Source organism: Octopus bimaculoides, chromosome 12 (assembly GCF_001194135.2).
Source record: "Octopus bimaculoides isolate UCB-OBI-ISO-001 chromosome 12, ASM119413v2, whole genome shotgun sequence".
NCBI classification, from domain to species: Eukaryota; Metazoa; Mollusca; class Cephalopoda; order Octopoda; family Octopodidae; genus Octopus; species Octopus bimaculoides.
Window position 1 is genome coordinate 37,631,476 of NC_068992.1, and position 22,006 is coordinate 37,653,481.

General features: G+C 34.8%; 1 protein-coding gene across 7 annotated transcripts in view; it reads right to left on the bottom strand.

Moving 5' to 3' along the window:
- The window catches only part of LOC106869551 (IQ domain-containing protein H), a 616,433-nt gene that overhangs the window by 535,570 nt on the left and 58,857 nt on the right, over positions 1–22,006 (bottom strand). For 6 of the 7 annotated variants that reach the window (XM_052972133.1, XM_052972134.1, XM_052972135.1 and 3 more), the window contains exon 2: positions 7,571–7,690. In XM_052972133.1, the coding sequence (XP_052828093.1) occupies positions 7,571–7,690 (120 nt within the window). Of the gene's footprint in view, positions 1–7,570; positions 7,691–8,397; positions 8,450–22,006 lie in introns of all 7 variants that reach the window. The other variant, XM_052972132.1, reaches the window with a different exon arrangement.

The following is a 22,006-nucleotide window of genomic DNA, read 5'->3' on the forward strand; positions in this document are numbered from 1 at the left end:
AGAAGAAGAAGAAGAAGAAGAAGAAGAAGAAGAAGAAGAAGAAGAAGAAGAAGAAGAATTTCCAGCAAAATTCTCCTTTTATATTTTATATATGTATTGTGACCATCATAGCCAATGAAACTTACAACATGAAATATTGCTATAATAACACAAATTCTCTTCACCATTTTCTCTTTAGGAGTGTAATGAATTACATGGAGTTCCAGCACAACATTTATACCTTTGTCAACTTTATTAACATTCTATAGATAGACAGATAGACAAACAGACTGACAGGTATACAGTTAGATAGATAGCACACCCATTCATCACTGGTCACCTCCATCTCTTAACTACCATTAACTATATTCACCTCACAACCCTAGCTAATCTCTACAGTTGTCGACTGTTATTTCCTACCTCCCCAACTTATCATCCACTCAAAACATTTTCCATTCATTATATTCATACCCACACCCACCAATTCCTCCTCTCTCACTCTTCCATACACTCTTGCAGATTCTACACACCCACATTTCCAGTTCATCTGATTCCATTCACTTCTACTCACCTTGTACTATGAGGTTCCACACAGACACCTCATCAACACTGCTATTTTCACACTGCTCACCCCAACCATTTCTTGTAAAATTAGAGTAGGTATGTAGCCCCTCAACAACAAAAGACTTGTTCTGTTCTGACCCCTTCACTTGTACTTTAACTCATTATCTCCAAGCATAGAATCACCTCTCTCAAAGTTCATATTCTTGTAAAGCTGCATGATAACCTCACTAGTGCTAGTAGCATGAAAGAAGCATTCAGTACAGTGATTGTAAAGTAGCTGGCATTAGAAAAAGCATCCAGTCATAGAAACCATACCAAAGTAGATAATGGATCTTGCCAAACTATTCACCTCATGCCAGCATGAAACATGGACATTAAATGATGGTGATGATAACGATAATGATAGATAGAGAGAGAGAGAGAGAGAGAGAGATAAACAGACAGAGAAATATCACTATACACACATATGCTTGTGTGTGTGTGTGTGTGTGTGTGTGTGTGTGTGTGTGTGTGTGTGTGTGTGTGTGTCTGTGTGTGTGTGTGTGTGTGTCTGTGTGTGTGTGTGTGTGTGTGTGTGTCTGTATTATCCAGACTATCAGATGCTGTTCTATACCACTGGTCCAATGTGCTTCCTCACATTGTTATAGCTCTTCAGTGATTCCACACTACTGACTAGTTGGATGGGAAGCCAATATTTCCTGGCTCTATTGCATGTTTACCCATTTGCAGCTGAGTGGAGAACTGGAGCAATGAGAAGTGTTTTGCTCATGGACACAGCATACCACTGATCTGTGAATCAAAAACCAATATTTTGCAATCATGCAAGTATATCTTCACAACAACTGCACTTAACTATTACATCCCTTGGGGAACCCCCTCCCCTCACACCATCACATCACCACCTTCACTACTATTGTTATCATCACCATCATCACCACTACTACTATTATTACCACCATCATCACCATCACTTTCATGCTTCATTCTATTTCTCCCTACTTTTATTACTACTGTCATCACCACCACCACATGAACCATCACCATCATCACCAAACCCATCCTTTCTATTAATATATAATTCTAGCAGAATATTACTTTCCTAGATAGGAAACAGGTGAAAATAAGCATCAGAAAGAGCATCCAATCACAGAAAAATTGTCTTAACAATGTTATCATCTGGCTCATGAATGCTTAGAAAAATGCATACTAAAAGTGATGATGATATTCTAGTTATAATTTTCTTACGAAACACATAGATAGCATAGAAGTGCTCAAGTCGAACCTGAAGCATTAGATAAGTATAGTGGATAGAATAGAAAACGTTCAAATCAGGCAGACTACGATTAACACATACATATATAGGTTTGGTTAAAATAAGAATTGTCCAAACTGAAAAAATATTGATATATAGAGATATAAAAATATATAGAAATATAAAAATATATGAATACTAAAAATATACATGGACATATAGACATATAAACATACTGATAACACTGGGCAACAAAAAGATCTTTTTGTCATGCTATTTATACTTTTTCAGTTGATTTAGGGTAAGTTTAGGGTGATGAATTCAAATCTGACATCAGTTTTCAGACAGCACATGTAGTTTTTTAGTTATTCACAGCATCAAATTTTCCAACTAATTGATAATATTGACAAAGTAGTAGGCTATTTGCTTTCGATTTTCATTCATATTCTCATCACTGAAACAAAATACATGCTGATAGAGGGAAATGTAGGCTACCTGTTAAATTGTCACACAAGATGAGAATTTATTTTACTTTGTTATCGCTGTAATTATAGTAAAGTTCTCCTCACAGTAGGTTATTGATATTAGGTTATAGTAAGTCACTTAGACTCCTTTTTCTTGATAACTGTTAGTACTGTTAAAAAAAAGTACATCAAATAAGAGAGCCAGGTTATATGGAAAGTAGTTTAGTAGTAAGTCTAGTTATTTATTAAAGTGATCAATGTTTGAAATTTAGAGATGGAAAAAATTGTTTCGTGATAGCCATAGCTTCAGTACATTCTATAATAATTTCAATGAATTTTTTGGAGAAATATATTTTGATATTTTACCATAACATTGATTAATTTTATATTTTAGGTTATTACTGTATGTATTTATGATGAGCAGAAAAGTTTGTGCTAATCACCTGGATAGCTTTTGTTACATGTGTGGAAAATTTATGCCAAAAGATCAGAGAAATAAGCTTACAAAGAAATGTTTAAATGCTTACAAGCTTTACTTTGGGGGAAAAGTTGGAGACCAAGATAAATTGTGGGTGCCTCATGTTTGTTTCAAAAACTGCTACATAGCACTAATCCAATGGCTGAATAGTAAACGGAAAAGTATACCATTTGCAGTATCAATAATATGGCACAAGCCAACAAACCACTACAAAAATTGTTAATTTCTGCTTAACTAACATCACAGGTTTCTCTAAGAAGAACAAATCCAAGATTATTTATCCAGATTGCCCTTCAGCTTTAACACCAATTGCTCATGCTGCTGAAAATATTCCAATTCCAGAACTTCCTTCATCTTTTGACAAAGATAGTTCAAGTGAAGAAAGTACTGCATCTACTTCAATTGAAGGCGTGCCGAGTGATACAGCAGATCACTGTGATGAACCAGGATCTTCAAAAAAATTTCCTCATTTATTAAGTCAGCTTGAGTTAAATGATTTAGTTAGAGACTTGGATTTAACAAAAGAAAAGTCAAAATTATTGAGCTCCAGGTTGAAACAATGGAATCTTTTATATGGTGGTGTAAAATACTCGTATTTTCGAAGACAGCATACAGAATTGCATGAATTTTTTATGGAGAAAGACAGTATTTGTTTTTGTTGTGATGTTGAAGGACTCCTACATGAGATGGGGTACAGCCATAATCCTGAGGAATGGAGACACTTCATAGATTCCAGTAAAGCAAGCCTTAAAGCTGTTTTGCTGCATAATGGCAATCAAAAACCTTCAATACCACTAGCACATACTGTAGGATTAAAGGAAACTTATGAATCAATGGATCTTGATTAAATATTCTGAGCACAACTAGAATATATGCAGGGATTTGAAAGTTATTAGTTGGCTTCTTGGGTTGCAAATGGGGTATACAAAGCATCAGTGCTTTTTGTACCTCTGGAACAGCAGAGATTACAAGCATTATTATGATCAAAAAGAGCGGCCAAAGAAATGTGATCTCGCTCCAAGGAGATACAACATTAAGTATATACCTTCCTCCCTTACACATTAAACTTAACTTCTTTAAGAATTTTTTTAAGGCCATGAATGAAGACAGGAAAGATTCAAATATCTCAGTGAAAATTTTGTTTCTAGCAAGACCAGAAATTCACACACTAATTTGTGATGAGTTTTTTCAAGAAAAATTAAGCCCAGTAGAGAAAACTGCTTGGGAAAAGATTGTTTCTCTTGTAAAAAAACTTTTTGGGAAATGGAAAATCATCTAACTATGTTGCAATTGTGAATGATTTTTTGAAAGGTTATAAGCAACTTGGGGCAAGAATGTCTCTAAAAATTAATTTTCTCCACTCTTATCTTGACTTTTTTCCACCCAATATGGGTTATGTAAGTGATGAGCATGAAAGCCGCTACAGTGGCAGACTTACACCAAACATGCTGACAGACTGCTACTGGTTTTTAAAATGAGAAATGGACGTGCAACATAAGTGCAAAAGAAAACGCTAAAGCTATTTTTGAAAAACATAAAATTAATAATATTCACTTTACACTTTTGTTTTGTGTTTTATTGGTTTTAGAGCTACTTGTTCACCTAGTTGCTATTGTTCTTATACCAAATAATGGTAATTTATACTTAACATAACATTCCTTTTATTTGTCATGAATTTTCACATTATTGTAATTTTGATAACAGTATAGTAATGATAGTGCAAAAACGTGATATGCTAGAGCAAAAATGATTGCAGATTCAGAATCAGCATTCCCTAATTACCTATGAGCACCATTTCATCTAATAGTATCAAAACTTTTGTTCCCAAGTGTAATAAAAAACAGATAAAAATAATAGTGGAATATAGATAAAAAACGTTTTTTAAAAAAATTTTAAATATGGTACAGTTATAGGCATTAAAAAGGGTTTTGGGTTACATGTTAGAAGAAATACAGTGTTCCAACTATGATTGACCAATCATAGACATGGCCTCATCTTACAATATGATTACTGGCAGATATCGAATGTATATAAAAGAATCATTCATTATCCTTTGCATGTTTAATTCTACTGTTTAAGATAAGTTTTCTGACACTATTCATTCGTGCAACCACAGATACTACTCAACTTTCATGAGACAATTTAAATTTGAACCTACTTAGCATTAATTTCTGTTGCATAGTATATCGCCAATACAATTATAAATTTTAAGAAAGAAAGTAAGCAATCTAATTTTACTCCAATTAGCCCTCATAAAAACTTCCATAATTTACATAGCTATATCTGCTCTTCTATAAAAGCATCCAATTTTCTCATACCTTCATAAAGAACTGAACACATATCAAAAATAAACATCATTTTTCTCTCTGATGAAGGGGGCATTTTCTGGAAATGATTCTTAATCAGTAATTTGACTGCTCCAGAAACAATTGTCGGAATACTATATTTCTTCTAACATGTAACCCAAAACTCTTTTTAATGCCTATTACTATACCATATTCTTAATTTTTAAAGAAAATTTTTTTATCTATATTCCACTGTTATTTTTATTTATATTCTATTATTTATGTATCTATATATCTCTATGTCCATGTATATTTTTAGTATTCATATATTTTTATATTTCTAGATATTTTTATATCTCTAATATATCAATATATTTTTCAATTTGGACAATTCTTATTTTATTTTAACTAAACTTGCATATGTATATGTTAATCGTAGTCTGCCTGATTTAAACTTTTTCCATTCTATCCACTATGCTTACATATATATATATACATATAGTGTAGGTATCAGTTAGAGGGGTTCAATTATCTTTTGCATCCTAACCAATGCACCTATCTATATTTGCATTCTGAAAAGATTTACTTAAACCAGTAAATCAAAATGATCATAAATGCTTCTCTCATCTCTGCTTCTTCCTCCTTGTTAACTATTTAATTAAAGACATACCAGCGAAAACAATGAGTTTCCCATTGTTATTATATCCATTTTCTTCTCCTACACACGTATATATATATATATACATATATATATCAAGGGTTGAACAAACAGAACACAAGGAGAAAAAGTTAGACAAAAGCAGAGTAAATGAGGAAACTAGACAAAAACTTAACAGACAGGAAATGTCATAGTGAATGGTTTTCTTGACGACATGTCAGTGTGACTACGACAGTTGCTAGGCAGCAACAAAATGGCAATGAGTGAGCTCATCATAGTGGTTTCACGCCATTATTATTGAGACCACTCAATCTTAAAGGCACCAGTGCTGTTATTAAAGACAGAGAGAGAGAATGTGTGTGTGTGTATTTGTATGTTCTTATATGTGTTATTACACATTTTTCCAATCAAGTTATTTATTGAATGCCAAGACAATTCTAGGAAAAAGACTTTGCTTGCTCCTCTTTGTCTCTTTGGATTTTTATTAGATGATAATATTACAAGTTATATAAGGTGGTGAGCTGGCAGAATCATTAGCATGCCAGGCTAAATGTTTGGTGGCATTTTGTCTATCTTTACGTTCTGAGGTCAAGTTCTGCCAAGGTCAACTTTGCCTTAAATGACTCAGAGACACCATCTTCATGAAAGACAAAAGGTAAATGTTAAAATGATTAATGCAGAGAGCATTAAAAAACTAACTAAAAATAATGTAGTGAGAAAAAAATAACATTATTAGCTTTAATATAGTGTTTTCTATTCTCCAGGAAGTACATGTATTAAGTATGTTTCCCAAGAATGTTGTACAATACAAGAGACAATATGAATCACGGAATCTTTGACCAAGTGGCTTACACTCATAAAATTGTCAAAATTAAGTTCCCTGTTAAGTTATAGAATTGAACACTAATAGCTACAGTGATCAATCAGTATCTCAGTTGACAGAAACTCCCTGCAGATAATTAGTAGGATGCAAGGGTCTCTCCAGACCACCATATTAAGGTATTCCAAACTTAATTTGCAACAGAGTTAGGGCACTCTAACTTCTTAATTTAATTTTAAATCAAGGCTTAATTAGTCAAAAAAAGTTTCAAGAATATTTTAGATACATTTTTCTAAAATTTGATGATATTTTTTTAAAAATGGAATATGATAAATAAATATAGCTGCCCATGTTTAAGGAGAAATCACTGTAGATAACAATAAATCAGGCAACATTTTTTTCTTTAATCAGTGATATTAGCAGCTAAACACACTATAGTGAACAGCTGTAGTTGACTATTGCATGTCTATGCAATTGATAGATAGCTAATTGAGAGCACTAATGCCTAAATTTAGTCCCACTGCATGGCACTTTGGGCAAATGTCTTCTACTATAGCCTCGGGCCGACCAAAGCCTTGTGAGTGGATTTGGTAGATGGAAATTGAAAGAAGACCGTCGTATATATGTATATGTATATATATATATATATATATATATATATATGTGTGTGTGTGTGTGTGTTTGTGTGTTTGTGTTTGTCCCCCCCAACATCGCTTGACAACCGATGCTGTTGTGTTTACGTCCCCGTAACTTAGCGGTTCGGCAAAAGAGACCGATAGAATAAGTACTAGGCTTACAAAGAATAAGACCTGGGGTCGATTTGCTTGACTAAAGGTGGTGCTCCAGCATGGCTGCAGTCAAATGACTGAAACAAATAAAAGAGTAAAAGAGTAAAGAGTAAATTTGAAAAAGTCTCAGCTACCATGAAAAAACAAAATAAATGGATTTAAAACAGAAAATTTTAAAAAATAAATAATGGAAGTATATAAATGGAATATAAAATTGTTTTGAAATTGTTAAATCTTTTAAAAAATGCAACTATAATCAATAGATTTTTTTCTTATACTGACTTGAAGACCTTCCTCTGCTTTTTTCAAAGTAATACTCAATTCATGGAAGTCAGATTCACACCCAGCACTGCTTTCATAGCTCTCCATTTTCTTCCGTAACTGATGCACTTCATCTTGTACCTGGAATAAACAAAACAACGATTTATACACTTTATATATGAACACATTTAAAGTTACTATCAAGGAATTTTGTATTAAAACATAAATTCAAGAGATGAGCATGTTAGAGATCAGAAACAGTAAATCCAGCCTTTCTTTAAGTTTAATTAAATTTAATAATCTGTCACACATTGCTTTGTCAAAGTTGTAAACAACTAAATGATACTATCATCCTAAATATGTCACATCAGTCCATACTCATTCAATGTATTTGTTAACTCTCCTACTTTTATCAGTTTTACTGTTTCATTCCCGGACCCAGTATCAAGATTTTTTCTTATCTTTTTTTTGGTTTTTCTTTAGAAGTGCATTCCTCTGAAACTTCCTACTTTTTTCTATTTTACTTACTGAGGAGTTGAAGTTCAAACTGAATATTAAACATACCTCCTTCCTCAGTCTAGAAAAGCCTATCAAGGCTATGGTCATTTCTCCTTGTCCACTGATTAACTAATAAAAATAATTACAAAAAGTAATAATTACATAAAAATCAGTCTAAGCAGTGATATCATACAGCAACTAGTATCACTTATAATGTATAATTCTATATTTTTTCTTTTACATGTTTCAGTCACATGAATAATTTTTTTCCATTGACCAAGAGTAAGTTTTCAATGAGTTAAGTCTGCTAAGCAGTGATTCCCTGTTGAAAAATATTTCACTTAACTTACACTGCTAATATCTTCATCTGCAGCCTGTGAAATATAGAGCCTTCTGCCTAGTCTAAAACAAAAAAATAAAATAAAATAAATAAGATAAAATTTTGCTAATTATTTTGATTCGCTGCATTATATTGTCAGTAAAATTGATGTTTACCACCAATACTACAACTATATCCTTATCACATGAGAAAGATCCATGAAGCTTGTCAGCTACAGTTTTGAATAAATGATAAATCTTGTCGTGGATATGATCATCTATGACTAACTGAATTCAACAAACTAAGTTGCTACATTGTATACAGCAATGAACTCTACCTCCTCAGCACCCCATAACCAGCAACTGGACCATTTCAGAATTAAGTATCTTGCTATAGATACAATGCAGGAGCAGTGACAGTTGAGCTAGTTGCCTACTACTGTCTCAGTAATTTTAGTTTCTTTGATGTTGAAAATAAAAGGTTGTCAATGGTGTTAGTAGTAATTGAATTTTGGCAATGCCAAATGTTTAATATTTTACACATTATTCAGAGCAGAATAACATAGCATACACTGTAAGAGATTTTAACACATCTGCCAGCTTTTTATAGCATCAGTTAAAAACAGAAAACTTGATGTGCCCTGTTTAGAACATCAGATATTTTTATTTTTTCCATAAGACATTATTATGGTGCCCCAATCCATTTTTTACATGTTATAACACAAAGGGAATTATTATTGCTTTTGCCTAGGTCAATGTGTTTAAGCAGACCTACAATCAAAGATATTCCAGCTATGAGCATTCCAGGCTTTTGTATACCTACAATATAACCTTCCATTTCTTGAGGCAGTAAAGTATGATTTTAGGAAGATTTTGCTATATCTAGCAGGTTGTGTGACTACAAAGACTCTTTCACCATCTACTATTACTGCTACAACAGTAGCAGAAGAAAAAAAAAAGCAACTAAACTGATAACAACACTTGTTCAAAGATGAGACAAGCACAGAGATATAACTAATAGAGGAGAAACCACTCAACCTTGAGCACATTCTTCAAAATTGGCATCTTTACAATAATTTTTTATTCACTTGTGCAATTAAAGTCAAATCTGTATTTTTTTTTCCATTAATCACACAGCCTTGGAAGAACTTTTTAGAGTCATTACTTTATTTGGCCAATCACCCATTTTTTAGAACTATCTGCTCAATCTCAAGTGATGTGTTGGTGGCTGCTGACATTTGAAGAACCAAAACAAACCCTGACATCATAACCTCTCAACATAAGATGATCCTGTGGAGTTCCATCGTTTTCATGTCACAACTCTGCCCCTGGGAGCTCCTCTACATTGATGACCTTGTTCTTATAGCTGAATCACTATCTGACCTAGAGAAGAAATTTCAGGCCTGGAATCTAATGGCTTTAGAGTTAATTTAGCAAAAACCAAAGTCCTAGTGAGTAGGAAAACAGACAATTCACAAGTCCCTTCAGGTTGATGGCCCTGCTTGATATGTATGAAGAGTGTTGGTAGAAATTCCATATGTTGTACTCAGTGCTAGTTTTGGACACATAAAAAATGTAGTGGTATCACAGGAAGGTTAATGGAGAAAATAGTCTTTGTGTGTGGCAAATGTGTGGGTACAATAAGCACTAAAAATGCACAGACAATAGACTCCCTCAAATGCTTAGAAGTAGTAGATGGCTTCTATTACCTAGGTGACCAAGTTAGCAGTGGAGGAAGAAGTTCTGAAAGTGTAGTTACTAGAATAAGAATGGGCTGAGTAAAGTTCAGAGAGCTACCACCTTTGTTGGTAACTAAGGGCCTCACTCTCAGAGTGAAAGGCAGATTGTATGATGCCTATGTATGTACAGCTATAATACATGGAAGTGAAACATGGGCTTTGACTACAAGAGGACTTGTGAAGGCTTGAAAGAAATGAAGCTAGCATGCTCCACTGGATGGGTAATGTCAATGTTTACACATGACAGAGTGTTGTGCACAAGAGAGAAGAATGCACTGGTTTGGTCATGAGCTGTGTATGGATGAGGACAGCTGCATAAAGAAGTGCCAAGTTCTAATTGTGGAAGGAACCTGTGGAAAGAACCTGTGAAAGGGGTAGATCCAGAAAGATGTGGGATAAAGTGGTGAGAAAGGATCTTTGGATGCTGGGTCTCACTGAGGAAATGACAAGGGACTAGGAGTTGTGGCGATTTGTTGTACTTTAGAAGATATGCCAAACTAAATAAGATCACTGTCATACATACATATAGGCTTGTCCTTTACAGATGCTGGTACTACATAAAATGCACTTGTGCCAGTGCTGTGTAAACACACCTGTGCCAGTGGCACAGGAAAAGCACCCAGCACACCATTATTTTTATGTGTTCACTCCCCCTAAGTTTAGAACCTGGCTATGCCTCTGTTGATTTTGTCAAGGGGGAATTTCAGATCCCAAGAGTTCTATTATACAAAATTTGCAACTAAATCTACATGGCAGAATTTTACAATTATGTTATGTTGGTTTTATATTTTACACAACTTTTACTTCTAACTACACTCACTTCATACTGTGTTGTCTTTATTTTTTGTGGGAGGATGGACAATGTAAACAACAATCTTTAATATAAAAAAAATACAGCCATAGTGCTCTCAATTCTCACTGAAGATTGTTACTTTCAATTGAAAGATGATATAAACATGAAAAAGATATAGGAGGAAGCTATAGAATTAAAATCAGAAAACCATATCATTGAATCAATGTTAATATATTAGCATCTTAACTGTTTTCTAACCAAGCTTGCAACAGCCAACATTAGAGCAGCCAGAAAATACAATTGTATAATGTTCATGTCTTCATCAAAGCAACAATAGTGTGATTAAAGGAAAATGTCAAGAAAGTATCAAAATTCCAAGAGGCTTTTGGTGGCGGTGGCAGCAGCAGCAGTGGTAGTGGTCATCGTCATCATCATAGATAACAACAATAACAATATCTTTCCCCACTATCATTATTATATCTTTAACAGTTGCTTGTTCCTCCTTGGCTTAATTTAGAGTACACAGTAGGATTAAGCTGTCTCCCTCACTCCACCATCATTTCATTTCCAGATTATCAATATTAGTTACATTTTCACAAAAAACAAAAGCACTAATTTTTAGAGTAAAAGGATGAGAATCCCATAATGTTTATAACTTTTTGAAAGTCATCAACTATACAAGTAGGATGAAATATCTTCCGCTTGGAATCAAAATCCCATTGAGAAAATGTCACAACAACCTACATCTTCTCTGTGGAATTCACTATTCTGATCACTAATATTAATTACATACTATGTTACCCTTGTGGTATAATAGTTATCATGTTTGCATGACTTAAAAAGAGACACATAGCTCATTCTCTTCAGCAGTTTCATGCTTATTTTAAGAAAAGGCCGAGTGACAGAAGTAGTAGAGTATCAAACTAAATGACTAACAGTTCTGTTTTGCCTCTCTTCATTCTGACTTCAAATCCTGCTTGTATTAGCTTTTTTTTTACTTGTTTCAGTCATTTGACTGTGGCCATGCTGGAGCTCCACCTTTAGTCGAGCAAATCGACCCCAGGACTTATTCTTTGTAAGACTAGTACTTATTGTATCAGACTCTTTTGCTGAACTGCTAAGTTACAGGGACGTAAACACACAACCATCGGTTGTCAAGCAATGGTGGGGGGGGGGACAAAATAGACACACAAACATATACAGACATACATATATACGACAGGCTTCTTTCAGTTTCCATCTACCAAATCCACTCACAAGGGTTTGGTCAGCTTGAGGCTATAGTAGAAGACACTTACCCAAGGTGCCACACAGTGGGAATGAACCCAGAACTATGTGGTTGGTAAGCAAGCTACTTACCATATAGCCACTCCTGCACTTTGTAAGTATTTTGATAAATATTTAGGTCAAATAGTTGATTTACATTCTATCCTCAGAAATTTGTAGCCTTGGGATGGACAAAATACTATAGCATTGAACTAAACACAATAGAGGATTTTATTGTATTCTTCTACAAGCTGAGTTCAAATATTTCTTGAACATCACTTTGGGATTGATAAAATAAATTACCAGTCAGATGTGAAGAGGTGAGTAGAAGAGAGAATACAGAGGACTGGAAAAATTGGGTGGGTAAGTACATAAGTGTGTGAGAGGAGAGTGAGAGAAATGGAAGTTGAGGTGAATGTAGCAAATGAAGAACAAAAGTGGAAGTATGGTCAACAGTAAACAGTGTAGGAGAAGATGAAAGAAACAGGAGTGCCTCAGGAAGGGAAGGGTGACAAGTGAAAGTACAGGAAGGGTGGAAAGCAGTAGTATAATAAATCTATAGAAAGATCAGAATAGGATATGTGAGGACACAACATGTGAAGAGAGACAAAGAGAGATGGAGGTCAAAGATACATAGGGGTGGCTATAGTAAGTGGGGAACAAAAGTGGTAGAGTCATTGATGGTAGGGTGTTGAGAATGAGGGGATGCTAAAGATGATGTATGGCAGCCTAAAGCTATAGCTCAGAGGAAGAAGGACAGAAAAGGAATGATATTGAGATTGAGGGATAGACATTAAAAGAAAGTGGTTGCAGTGAAAGGGAGAGGTAATTGGTAGCACAAAAGTGAATGAAATACGAATTACAGAATTACAGCAACAGAATAGTACCATAGTTAGAGGAGTGATGGATATTAAGAAGATGAGAAGTGGTATAGGTCTGATAGAGACAATTTGAGCAAATCACCAATCATCTGAGTCCTCCATGAGGTACAACATCTTAAGATCAGCCTTCATTACTTTATTCCATGTTTTCCTTGGTCTCCTTCCACAAGTTCCATCCACTTTAAGCAATCAGCACTTTTTTATACAATATCTTCATCCATACATATCACATAACCACACCAGTGCTGTCTTCTCTTTTGCACACTATATCTGATCCCCCTAATATCCACTTTTTTCTCTCAATACATCTGCACTTTTTTGTATACACACTAACATTGTACATCCAACAGAGAATATTAGTTTCATTTCTTTCTGGCCTTTAGCATTCATAGCTCATGTCTCCCTACCATATAGCATTGCTGTTTGTACACAATCATATAATCTGCTTTTCACTCTGAGAGACCTTTTGTTACCAACTGATGTAAAAACTTTCTCAACTTTATTCTTAGGATTTCTGTAATTCCACTGCATCTTCTGTGTATCCATAGCTTGCATATGGAATTGTTGCCTACACATTTCCTATATATCAAGCAGAGCCATTTTCTCAAAGCAATTAGTCTTAAGGTCTAACACAGATTCCAAGGGTAACTGCCCTTAAACTCCTCTGTTATGGCCTGAAGGACTATGGTGAACAGGATGGGACTGAGCTCTAGTGAACACCGACAAGTAAACTAGGTCCACCACTACTTACTTGTTACTAACATTCATCTTACAGACAGTACCACTGTATATGGCCTGTATAGCTTTCATATGTCATTCATCTACTTCTAAATTCCTCAAAGACAATCAGATCACAGAGCAAGGGACTCTGTTAAAAGCTTTCTCTAGGTCAATGACTGCCAAGTACATTGACTTACTTTTATCTAAATACTTCACCTGCTTGCTAGAAAGAGGGTATCAGTAGTACTTCTCCCTAGTACAAAAACCAAACTGCATTTCATCTAGTTTAATTCTCTTTCAAATTAATTCGGCCCAAACTCTTTCTATAACTTTCATGACCTAGTCCAGCAATTTGATGCCTATGAAATTACTTCTAAGGCATCTCCTTTACTCTTGTAAAAGTTGAATATAATGGTACTATACCAGTCATTGGGTATGGCACCTTCCTGTGCAACAGTGCAGAGGAAATGAGAGAATTCGCTGAGCAAAGATTTTGGATTTGACTGAATTATATAATATGGATGATTGGAGCGGCGGTGGAGGTAAATGTGGGATGATATGGGCTTGATAAGTAACTCTGTCACTATTCTGCCCCCAAAAAACTTTACTTTTGTGTTCAAAAATTCAACACTAGTTTTTGAAAAACTAGGCGTAAATTTTATGTTGGACTTAAAGCCATAGTTTTTAGCATAACAGTCACAGAAATGTAAGAAGTCAATTAAACTATCCTGTGATCCTTCCCAGACAAAAAAAGACATCATCAGTGAACTGTAACCAGTGTATTGGTTCATGACCATGAAGGGATTTGAATGTCTTCAGTAACTGTGTCTCAAATTTCATCATGAAGACATTAGCGAAATTAACTGCTATGGGGATACCCATGGCACAACCCCTCATCTGGTGGTAAAATTTTTGTCCAAATTTCATTGTGTTACTTTGTAACACAAACTTCAATAACCTACAGAGAAAATTTGATGGAATACTTTTGTCTGACCGCTTTTCAAAGGCATTCATGCATGTGTCTACCCCTTCATCATGGTCAATATTGGGATATAAGGAAGAAAGATCCATGGTTACCAAAAATCAGTTTTCGATATGTGCTCAAAAAAGTTGTTGATTTTGGACACAAAATCAAAAGTATCTCAAATATAGGAACTCGATCTTTTTGCAACAGGGAGTAGAAAGCCATCCAGCCATTCCAAAATCTTGGCTGTACAACATTCATATCTGCTGTAAATTGGGCACATTGGAGGAAATCTTTTGAACTTTCTGTGTATTTTAGGGAGACCATAAAATACAAGTGTTCTTTCTGACAGTAAAATCCTTGATTTAGCTTTATTAATGAAATTCTTTTCCTCCATTTCCAGAAAAGTTCTTCTCTGTAGTTGGGGTTTGGATCAACAGGTAATTCTTTATATGAAGTTTTGTCTCTCAAAACTTCTTTGCAAGTTGAAATATACTCACTTTTGTCCATAATTACAATAGCACCTTCCTTATCTGCCATTTTAATAACAATAGAATCGTTATTAGCTAGATGTCGGAGTGCACAGTGTTGGGAATTTGTGAACTTATTCCAGGACTTCTTTCCACTTGTTTTAAGGCTTTCCCTAATGCCTGTCTGACAAGTTTCAAGAAATTCCAGTAGAGCTTGTGCACATCCATCCCGAACTTTATCTGGATACCAATTGGGATTCTTTTCAATCTAATTATGCCAGATTCAATCATCATCATTTTTATTTTCAGTAAGCACAGGGTTTTCTAACTCCTTGTTACCAGTATGTTGCAGTAAAATGTCCTCGTTTCAAACAGATATTTCCTCAGCCACATATTGTAGCCTTTAGTCAGAATAAAAATACAAGAGATCTATTGACTTCTATTTCTGACTCCAAGAAAACTAGCATTGGAGTATCTGCATGCTGTACTTTGAAAAACAGCTGCAAGAGAGGTAAGCCCTGTTCCTTGTGCAACAACATGAGTCAAGTGAATTCCATCAGGAATCATAACAGAAATGTTATGATCTATACAGAAGGTGAGACATGTAGAGATTCCCATTTCATGTATGTGGTAGAATGCATGAAACACAACTTGATTTATGTTGGTAGTACAACAGAACAATTAAACAAAAGTTTCAATGGGTACAGATTTGACATTAGGCACAATAACAGTAGTTCAACAGAACTTGCCAAACATTTTGTTTCAAATGGCTGCAATTTTGTAAAAGACTTGAAAGTGCATATTCTCAGAAAATATTCTGAACACTGCTTCCCTTTCAATACTTAAAATGCATGAGGAGAAATATGTTTGTGGGTTATTAACATCACACCATGGAGGAATGAATAAAACGACAGGAGAGTATTATCAAATTTATACAAAACTGTTTGATTGAATGTTCTTTTTCCTTTCCTTTTTTTCTCACTTTTTTCTGTCTTTTTTTTTTTGCCTGTTATAAAATTGAAACTTAAAAACTGATGATGTCATTCCATCTACATGTGGATGCTGGATGCTCTCATTTATACTTTAGATTTGAATTTTTATCACTTTTTAGTTTGAAGTCGACAAAGACAGGCTTGCTGTCAAAATATTGTTCAACCAATAAAATATCTATTGCAATCACATCACGCTCTTCATCTTGTCTATCCTCGTCTTCATCATCATCGTCGTCATCGTCATCATTATTATTACCATTATCATTATTATTATTATTATTATTTCCAAATTCAATTTCCACTGTTGAAAAATGTTAAATGTAGTGATATCCTATTAAGCAAGAGATTTATCTCTAATATAATTAAAGCGAGTTTGAATATTCGGTCTATTAATCTATGGACTAAGAAAATTTGAGCTCAACATTCTGCTAAGTTTTAAACATTAGATTATTAGAACAGTATGTGACAACATAAATTACTTTTATGCTTTACCTTTGATAGTTATGTTCATCATTAGTATTGCTATGATTGGCACATTAATGTCTGTTTTCCATACCAACATATTTCATCCATGAGGATGAAATTTGAGTTCTGACTTTGCCACTATTTTTTATATCCCTGCCTTCATCTGTTATTTTCAATTCATTTTTGGTACACTGCACTTCTACTCCAGTACTCAATATCAGTTTATGCCACATGACCACACAAGCAGTGTCATCTCTCCTGCAAATATTGGCCAATACCTTTAATAATCAGCTGCTCATACAGTCCCTTATATCTTACTAATTTCTCTGCAGCCTCATTAAGTCTTTAATATTTAGTGACTCTATCTGACTACCTCGTAGTATCACACTTCTGACAAATACATTCTGTCTTTTGCACAGCGAAAAAAAACATTTGTTGTCAACAGAGTTAACATTGTCCCAAACTTCTTTTACTATTTCTCACTCTAGCTACTGCACTGTCTATACAATCGCCTCCACCCCTAATTAGTCCTGCTACATGAGCTAATGAGTAGGTTTCTGTATATTTTCTTGGGTGATACAAACAACAGCTAAGTTTGCCTTAAATCATACAAGGTGGTCCTGGGTGAAATGCCTTTCATAATAATAGGATTGCCCAATCAGAGGTGATTTACAGTTAACCATCAACAACATTAGACCACTAAGATCACAGAAACTTATTGTGAGTCATTTGAGCAACTCAAGAAAGTTACTCCTGATTAAATATTTCTGAGTATTTATTACATTTGAAGTTCTGGTTCTTAACCAGTTTTGCAGGGACCCTGCAGAATCAATGTCCTCATTTTTTCTGCTGATTACAGAGGATTGAGTTCCTAATTATTTCTTTTCTCATAAGAAAATAAGAACACTTTTCAGTTGATTTGGGATTTTGTGTTCTCTGATATTATGTAAAACTTTGATCTTCACAGTAACTTTGAGAATTAGAACATATACTCATGTTGAGGTTTGGAACTTTTCTGAAGCTCTTTGACAGATTTTATAATCAAAATAAGATATCAGTTTGTAAAAGTCCCCAGGACAGTAAATCTTGAATTCTGAGATATTGTCACAAGAACTATACTGATTTGTGAGAGAATGAGGATAGACTACAGAGTGGGAACGTTAAGCAGTGATAAGTGAAATTGCAGTGTTATTATCAGTCCAAATATGCTTGATGCACATTCGAACTGGGGAACAAGCTACTCATTGCGTTTTGTCATAGAAAATATATCCTGCTTGTTGACAAATAGTGTGTATACATGTGGATCAGCTCAGACTGATAATAACATTGCAATGAGGATAGAGTATGAGCAAACACCTATCTGTACATTAAACTATTCACTGAACTTGCTGCTGCACAACATTGAACATGGCTTGACTATATAAATTATGTGAGAAGTGTTGATACTAGAAAAATATTTATAGCTTTATTTGATAAGGAAGAGTGGCAGGCACTCTATGATTTCATAGCCATACATCTATCACTTGCTTGAGGACCAAGGTCACCTAGTAGGTGATAGATGCATGGCTTGAGACCAGTGGATGACCTGTTCTTTTGTATGGCTTGAGTCCCGTGGAAGATCATGTTAGTGTTTATGTCTTATTTTATTCATTGAATCAATGTTGCTGAAGGCTCCATTATGCTGGACTGGCTACATTGTACAGCAAGCTTAGGCAGAACTCATGCAAATAAAGAAAGCCTAAACTGAGATACAAGGACATGCTGAAAAGTAACCTCAAATGGAGTGGCATTACTTTACTTGAAGCCTATGCCACAGTCAGGTCAGTGTTGAGGTTTCTCATCTCACGAGCAGCAGCTGCATTCAAAGATGCCCAGTGACAGCATCTCACTGCTGCAAGAAACAGATATCACAGCACAGTGTCCACCTCAATCCAGTCAAAAGACTATCACTGTGATATCTGTGGACACCTGTGTGCTTCTAGCTTTGGATTGTTCTCATCATTGAGAACACAGTATTTGTCATCATTTGACATCAATGGACTACTAACATATAAGTGGAGGTAGAAGTATGGCTGTGTTTTTAAGAAATCTACTTCTCGACTATATAATTTCAGGTACAATACTTCTGAGTGACACCTTGGAAAAGTGTCTTCTATCATTGATTTAGGTTGACCAAACCTTTACAAGTGAAATTTTTGAGATAAAAACTGGATGAATTGTTTCTCTTTTTGGAAGCTAAATTTAATTTTTGCTTAGGTTAACACTACCGCCTTTGGGAACTTTTGATTGATACCATTCTGCTGCAAGTATTTAGTCCAGATCCCTGGTCTTTCAAAAATTTCCATCCTTCCTGCCACTGGTCTAAGAAGATCAATGCTGATTTCTTTCTATGATAAAGACAAATGCATACAAGCACATACATATGCATACATAACACTTCCCCCCCCCACACACACACACACATACATACATAAAAAGACTAAATATGTATGTTTAAATACAATTGTAGAATTAAAAACAAGCTGAAAGGAAAAATTACCCAAGCTGTGAAAACTTTAAATTTAATTCTGACAAAATTTTGTTGAAACTTTTGAAGAAGATCTTTGTCTATTCTGAAAAACAAATACAAATATCAGTGAATAGACAAAATCATCATGGCTAAATGTATAAGTCTCCTTCAACAAAATCAGGATTACAATCACTGCGTGCAATAAAGCTACGATCTTAACAAAGATTTATGTGAAGCATATATACAATCTAACCCCAGTGAAGTCTAAAAAATTTGTGGAACTCTTAACATACAGAATTAGATGTTTTCCCCCAAAACATTTAAATGGACAAGCAAAATGTACCATTACATGTAAACTGGTATATCTAATGGAAATGTCTGATTCAAAGCAGGCTGACACTACAAAGTCAGCCATTGAAGACAATTATTCCACTTCCACTAATAAACAGACAGAATGATCAGCTAAGTCTAGCAGTAAACAATGCACCAGCAATTTAGCTGAAACCAATACTGATACAATACTAACAGGAGAACACCAAAGACTTGTGGATAACTTACAAGTAATCTGAGGTGATATGTTTCAACAGGCTCACAACCTTAAATTGAATGACAGATCATACAACACCAGTATAAGTAAAGAACCCAATAAATAAAATTAAAGGCAGTAAACAAAATAGCAAACAAATATCTAAAGACCACAGAGTCCAGAGGTATGAAAACAACCTATGAAACCATTAACCTTTTGACATATGTCTCAGCTATTACATTACTAGTGTCTCACAAAGAGCTATGCAATCAAAATTTATGCAGAAAGCCTGAAACAGCATGGGCACATAGCTTAAAAAATAAAATTTTATTCTAGTGAAAAAGTTATCTCTTAAAGCCCAACCCCTCGTCCTCATCGTGAGAGATGGAAACAGGTAAAGCTGGTGAAGTTGAATGGGCTAATCACCCGTGCAATGGATTTTCAAATTGATTACGAAAATACTGATAGTTGACATGTCTTGTCGTATTAATTTACCAACCGAAGGTTTCCAGAGTCAAAGGTGTTTTATGACACCAAATAGTCAAAGCCCTAGGGAAGCTAGTTGGTCAATACTGCTTTCAACAAAGGATTCCACGAGGTTTGGTGCGTGGAATGTGTGAAAATATTAGCAAAGAAATGGACAATCACAAATTGGAAATTTTGGGTTTGTGTGAAACTAGGTGGATTGATAATGGACAAACTAAGCTAGCTTCAGGAAAAACAATTATATATTCAGGGCACAATTATGATAAGGCGCATCACACAAGGGGAGTAGCTCTGATGCTGACTAAGAAAGCGGTTAAAGCATTAATAGAATGGCAACCAATAAATGAAAGATTGATACTAGCAAAGTTTAGAATGTCTCATAAGCGGATTTTCTTAACAATCATTATGTGTTACGCCCCAACAAATGATGCTGAAGAATTAGCAAAAGTTGAATTTTATGATACTCTGCAGAGCGTAATTGAAAAACGGACTGAGAAAGAGTTGATAATGGTTATGGGTGATTTCAATGCAAAAGTCAGAAACATTAATTTAGGATATGAAGCCATTATGGGAAAACATGGTTTAGGAAGCATGAATGCAAATGGCCAGTTATTTGCCGATTTTTGCATAAATAATGAGCTGGTCATTGGAGGAACCTTATTTCCGCACAAAGACCTTCACAAAGCTACATGGATATCGCCAGATCTGAAAACGCAAAATCAGATCGATCACATCTGTGTAAGCTGCAAGTTTTGGAGATCACTGTTAGATGTTAGGGTAAAAAGACGGGCTGGCGCAGCCTCCGACCACCACCTACAACTGAAGTTAAGGTCTTTAAAAGAGGAATGGAAGGTTCAACGAAAATACAATGTTGATTTACTAAAACACAAAGACACCCAAATAAAATACAGAAAAGCATTATCATGCAAATCAATGCAAATAAAAAGGATGCAAGGTAACACAATAGAACATACTTGGTTGAAAATTAAGGATGCTTTTATTTCATTATTAGAAGAATGCATAGGGTGTGTAAACAGAAAGAATAAGGCGTGGATATCACAAGAGACACTAACAGCCATAAGAAAGAAGCTAAAGGAAATATTATTATCGGCAAGCTCAGAAGTAGAGATAAATAGATGTCAGGGAAATTACAACCAACAAAATAAGAAAGTTAAAAAAACAATTAAGAAGAGACAAACGAAAATATTTCAAAAATTTAGCAACGACAGCAGAAAGTGCAGCTAAGCGCCAGAACATGAAAGAGCTGTACAACACAACTAAATTACTATCCAGGAAGAGAGTAAGAGTAGAAAAGGCAGTAAAAGAGAAGGATGGCTGGATGCTAACATCAATTCTAGAACAAAAAAAATCGATGGAAGGAGCATTTTGAAGATTTTCTCAATAGACCACCTCCAGACACAATAGCCAACATTGTGCCAAGAAATTTGGATCTTAACATCAGCCTTGACCCACCGTCCAAGTTTGAAATAAGAAAGGCTATACAATCCCTCAAGAATAGGAAAGCGGAAGGTGTAGACAATATTCCAGCTGAAGCAATGAAATCAGCTATAGAAATAGCAGTAGAAATGTTTCATCCATTATTTTCTAAGATATGGCAGGAAGAAAATGTGCCTAATGATTGGAAAGAGGGACTCATCATAAAATTGCCAAAAAAGGGTGATTTAAGCGTTTGCGGAAATTATAGAGGGATTATGTTATTATCGACTCCCGGAAAAGTTTTTAACAGGATACTTTTGGAGCAGATGAGGACAGCAGTCGACAAATTGTTGCGTAAAGAACAAGCCGGATTTAGGAAGAACCGTTCATGTG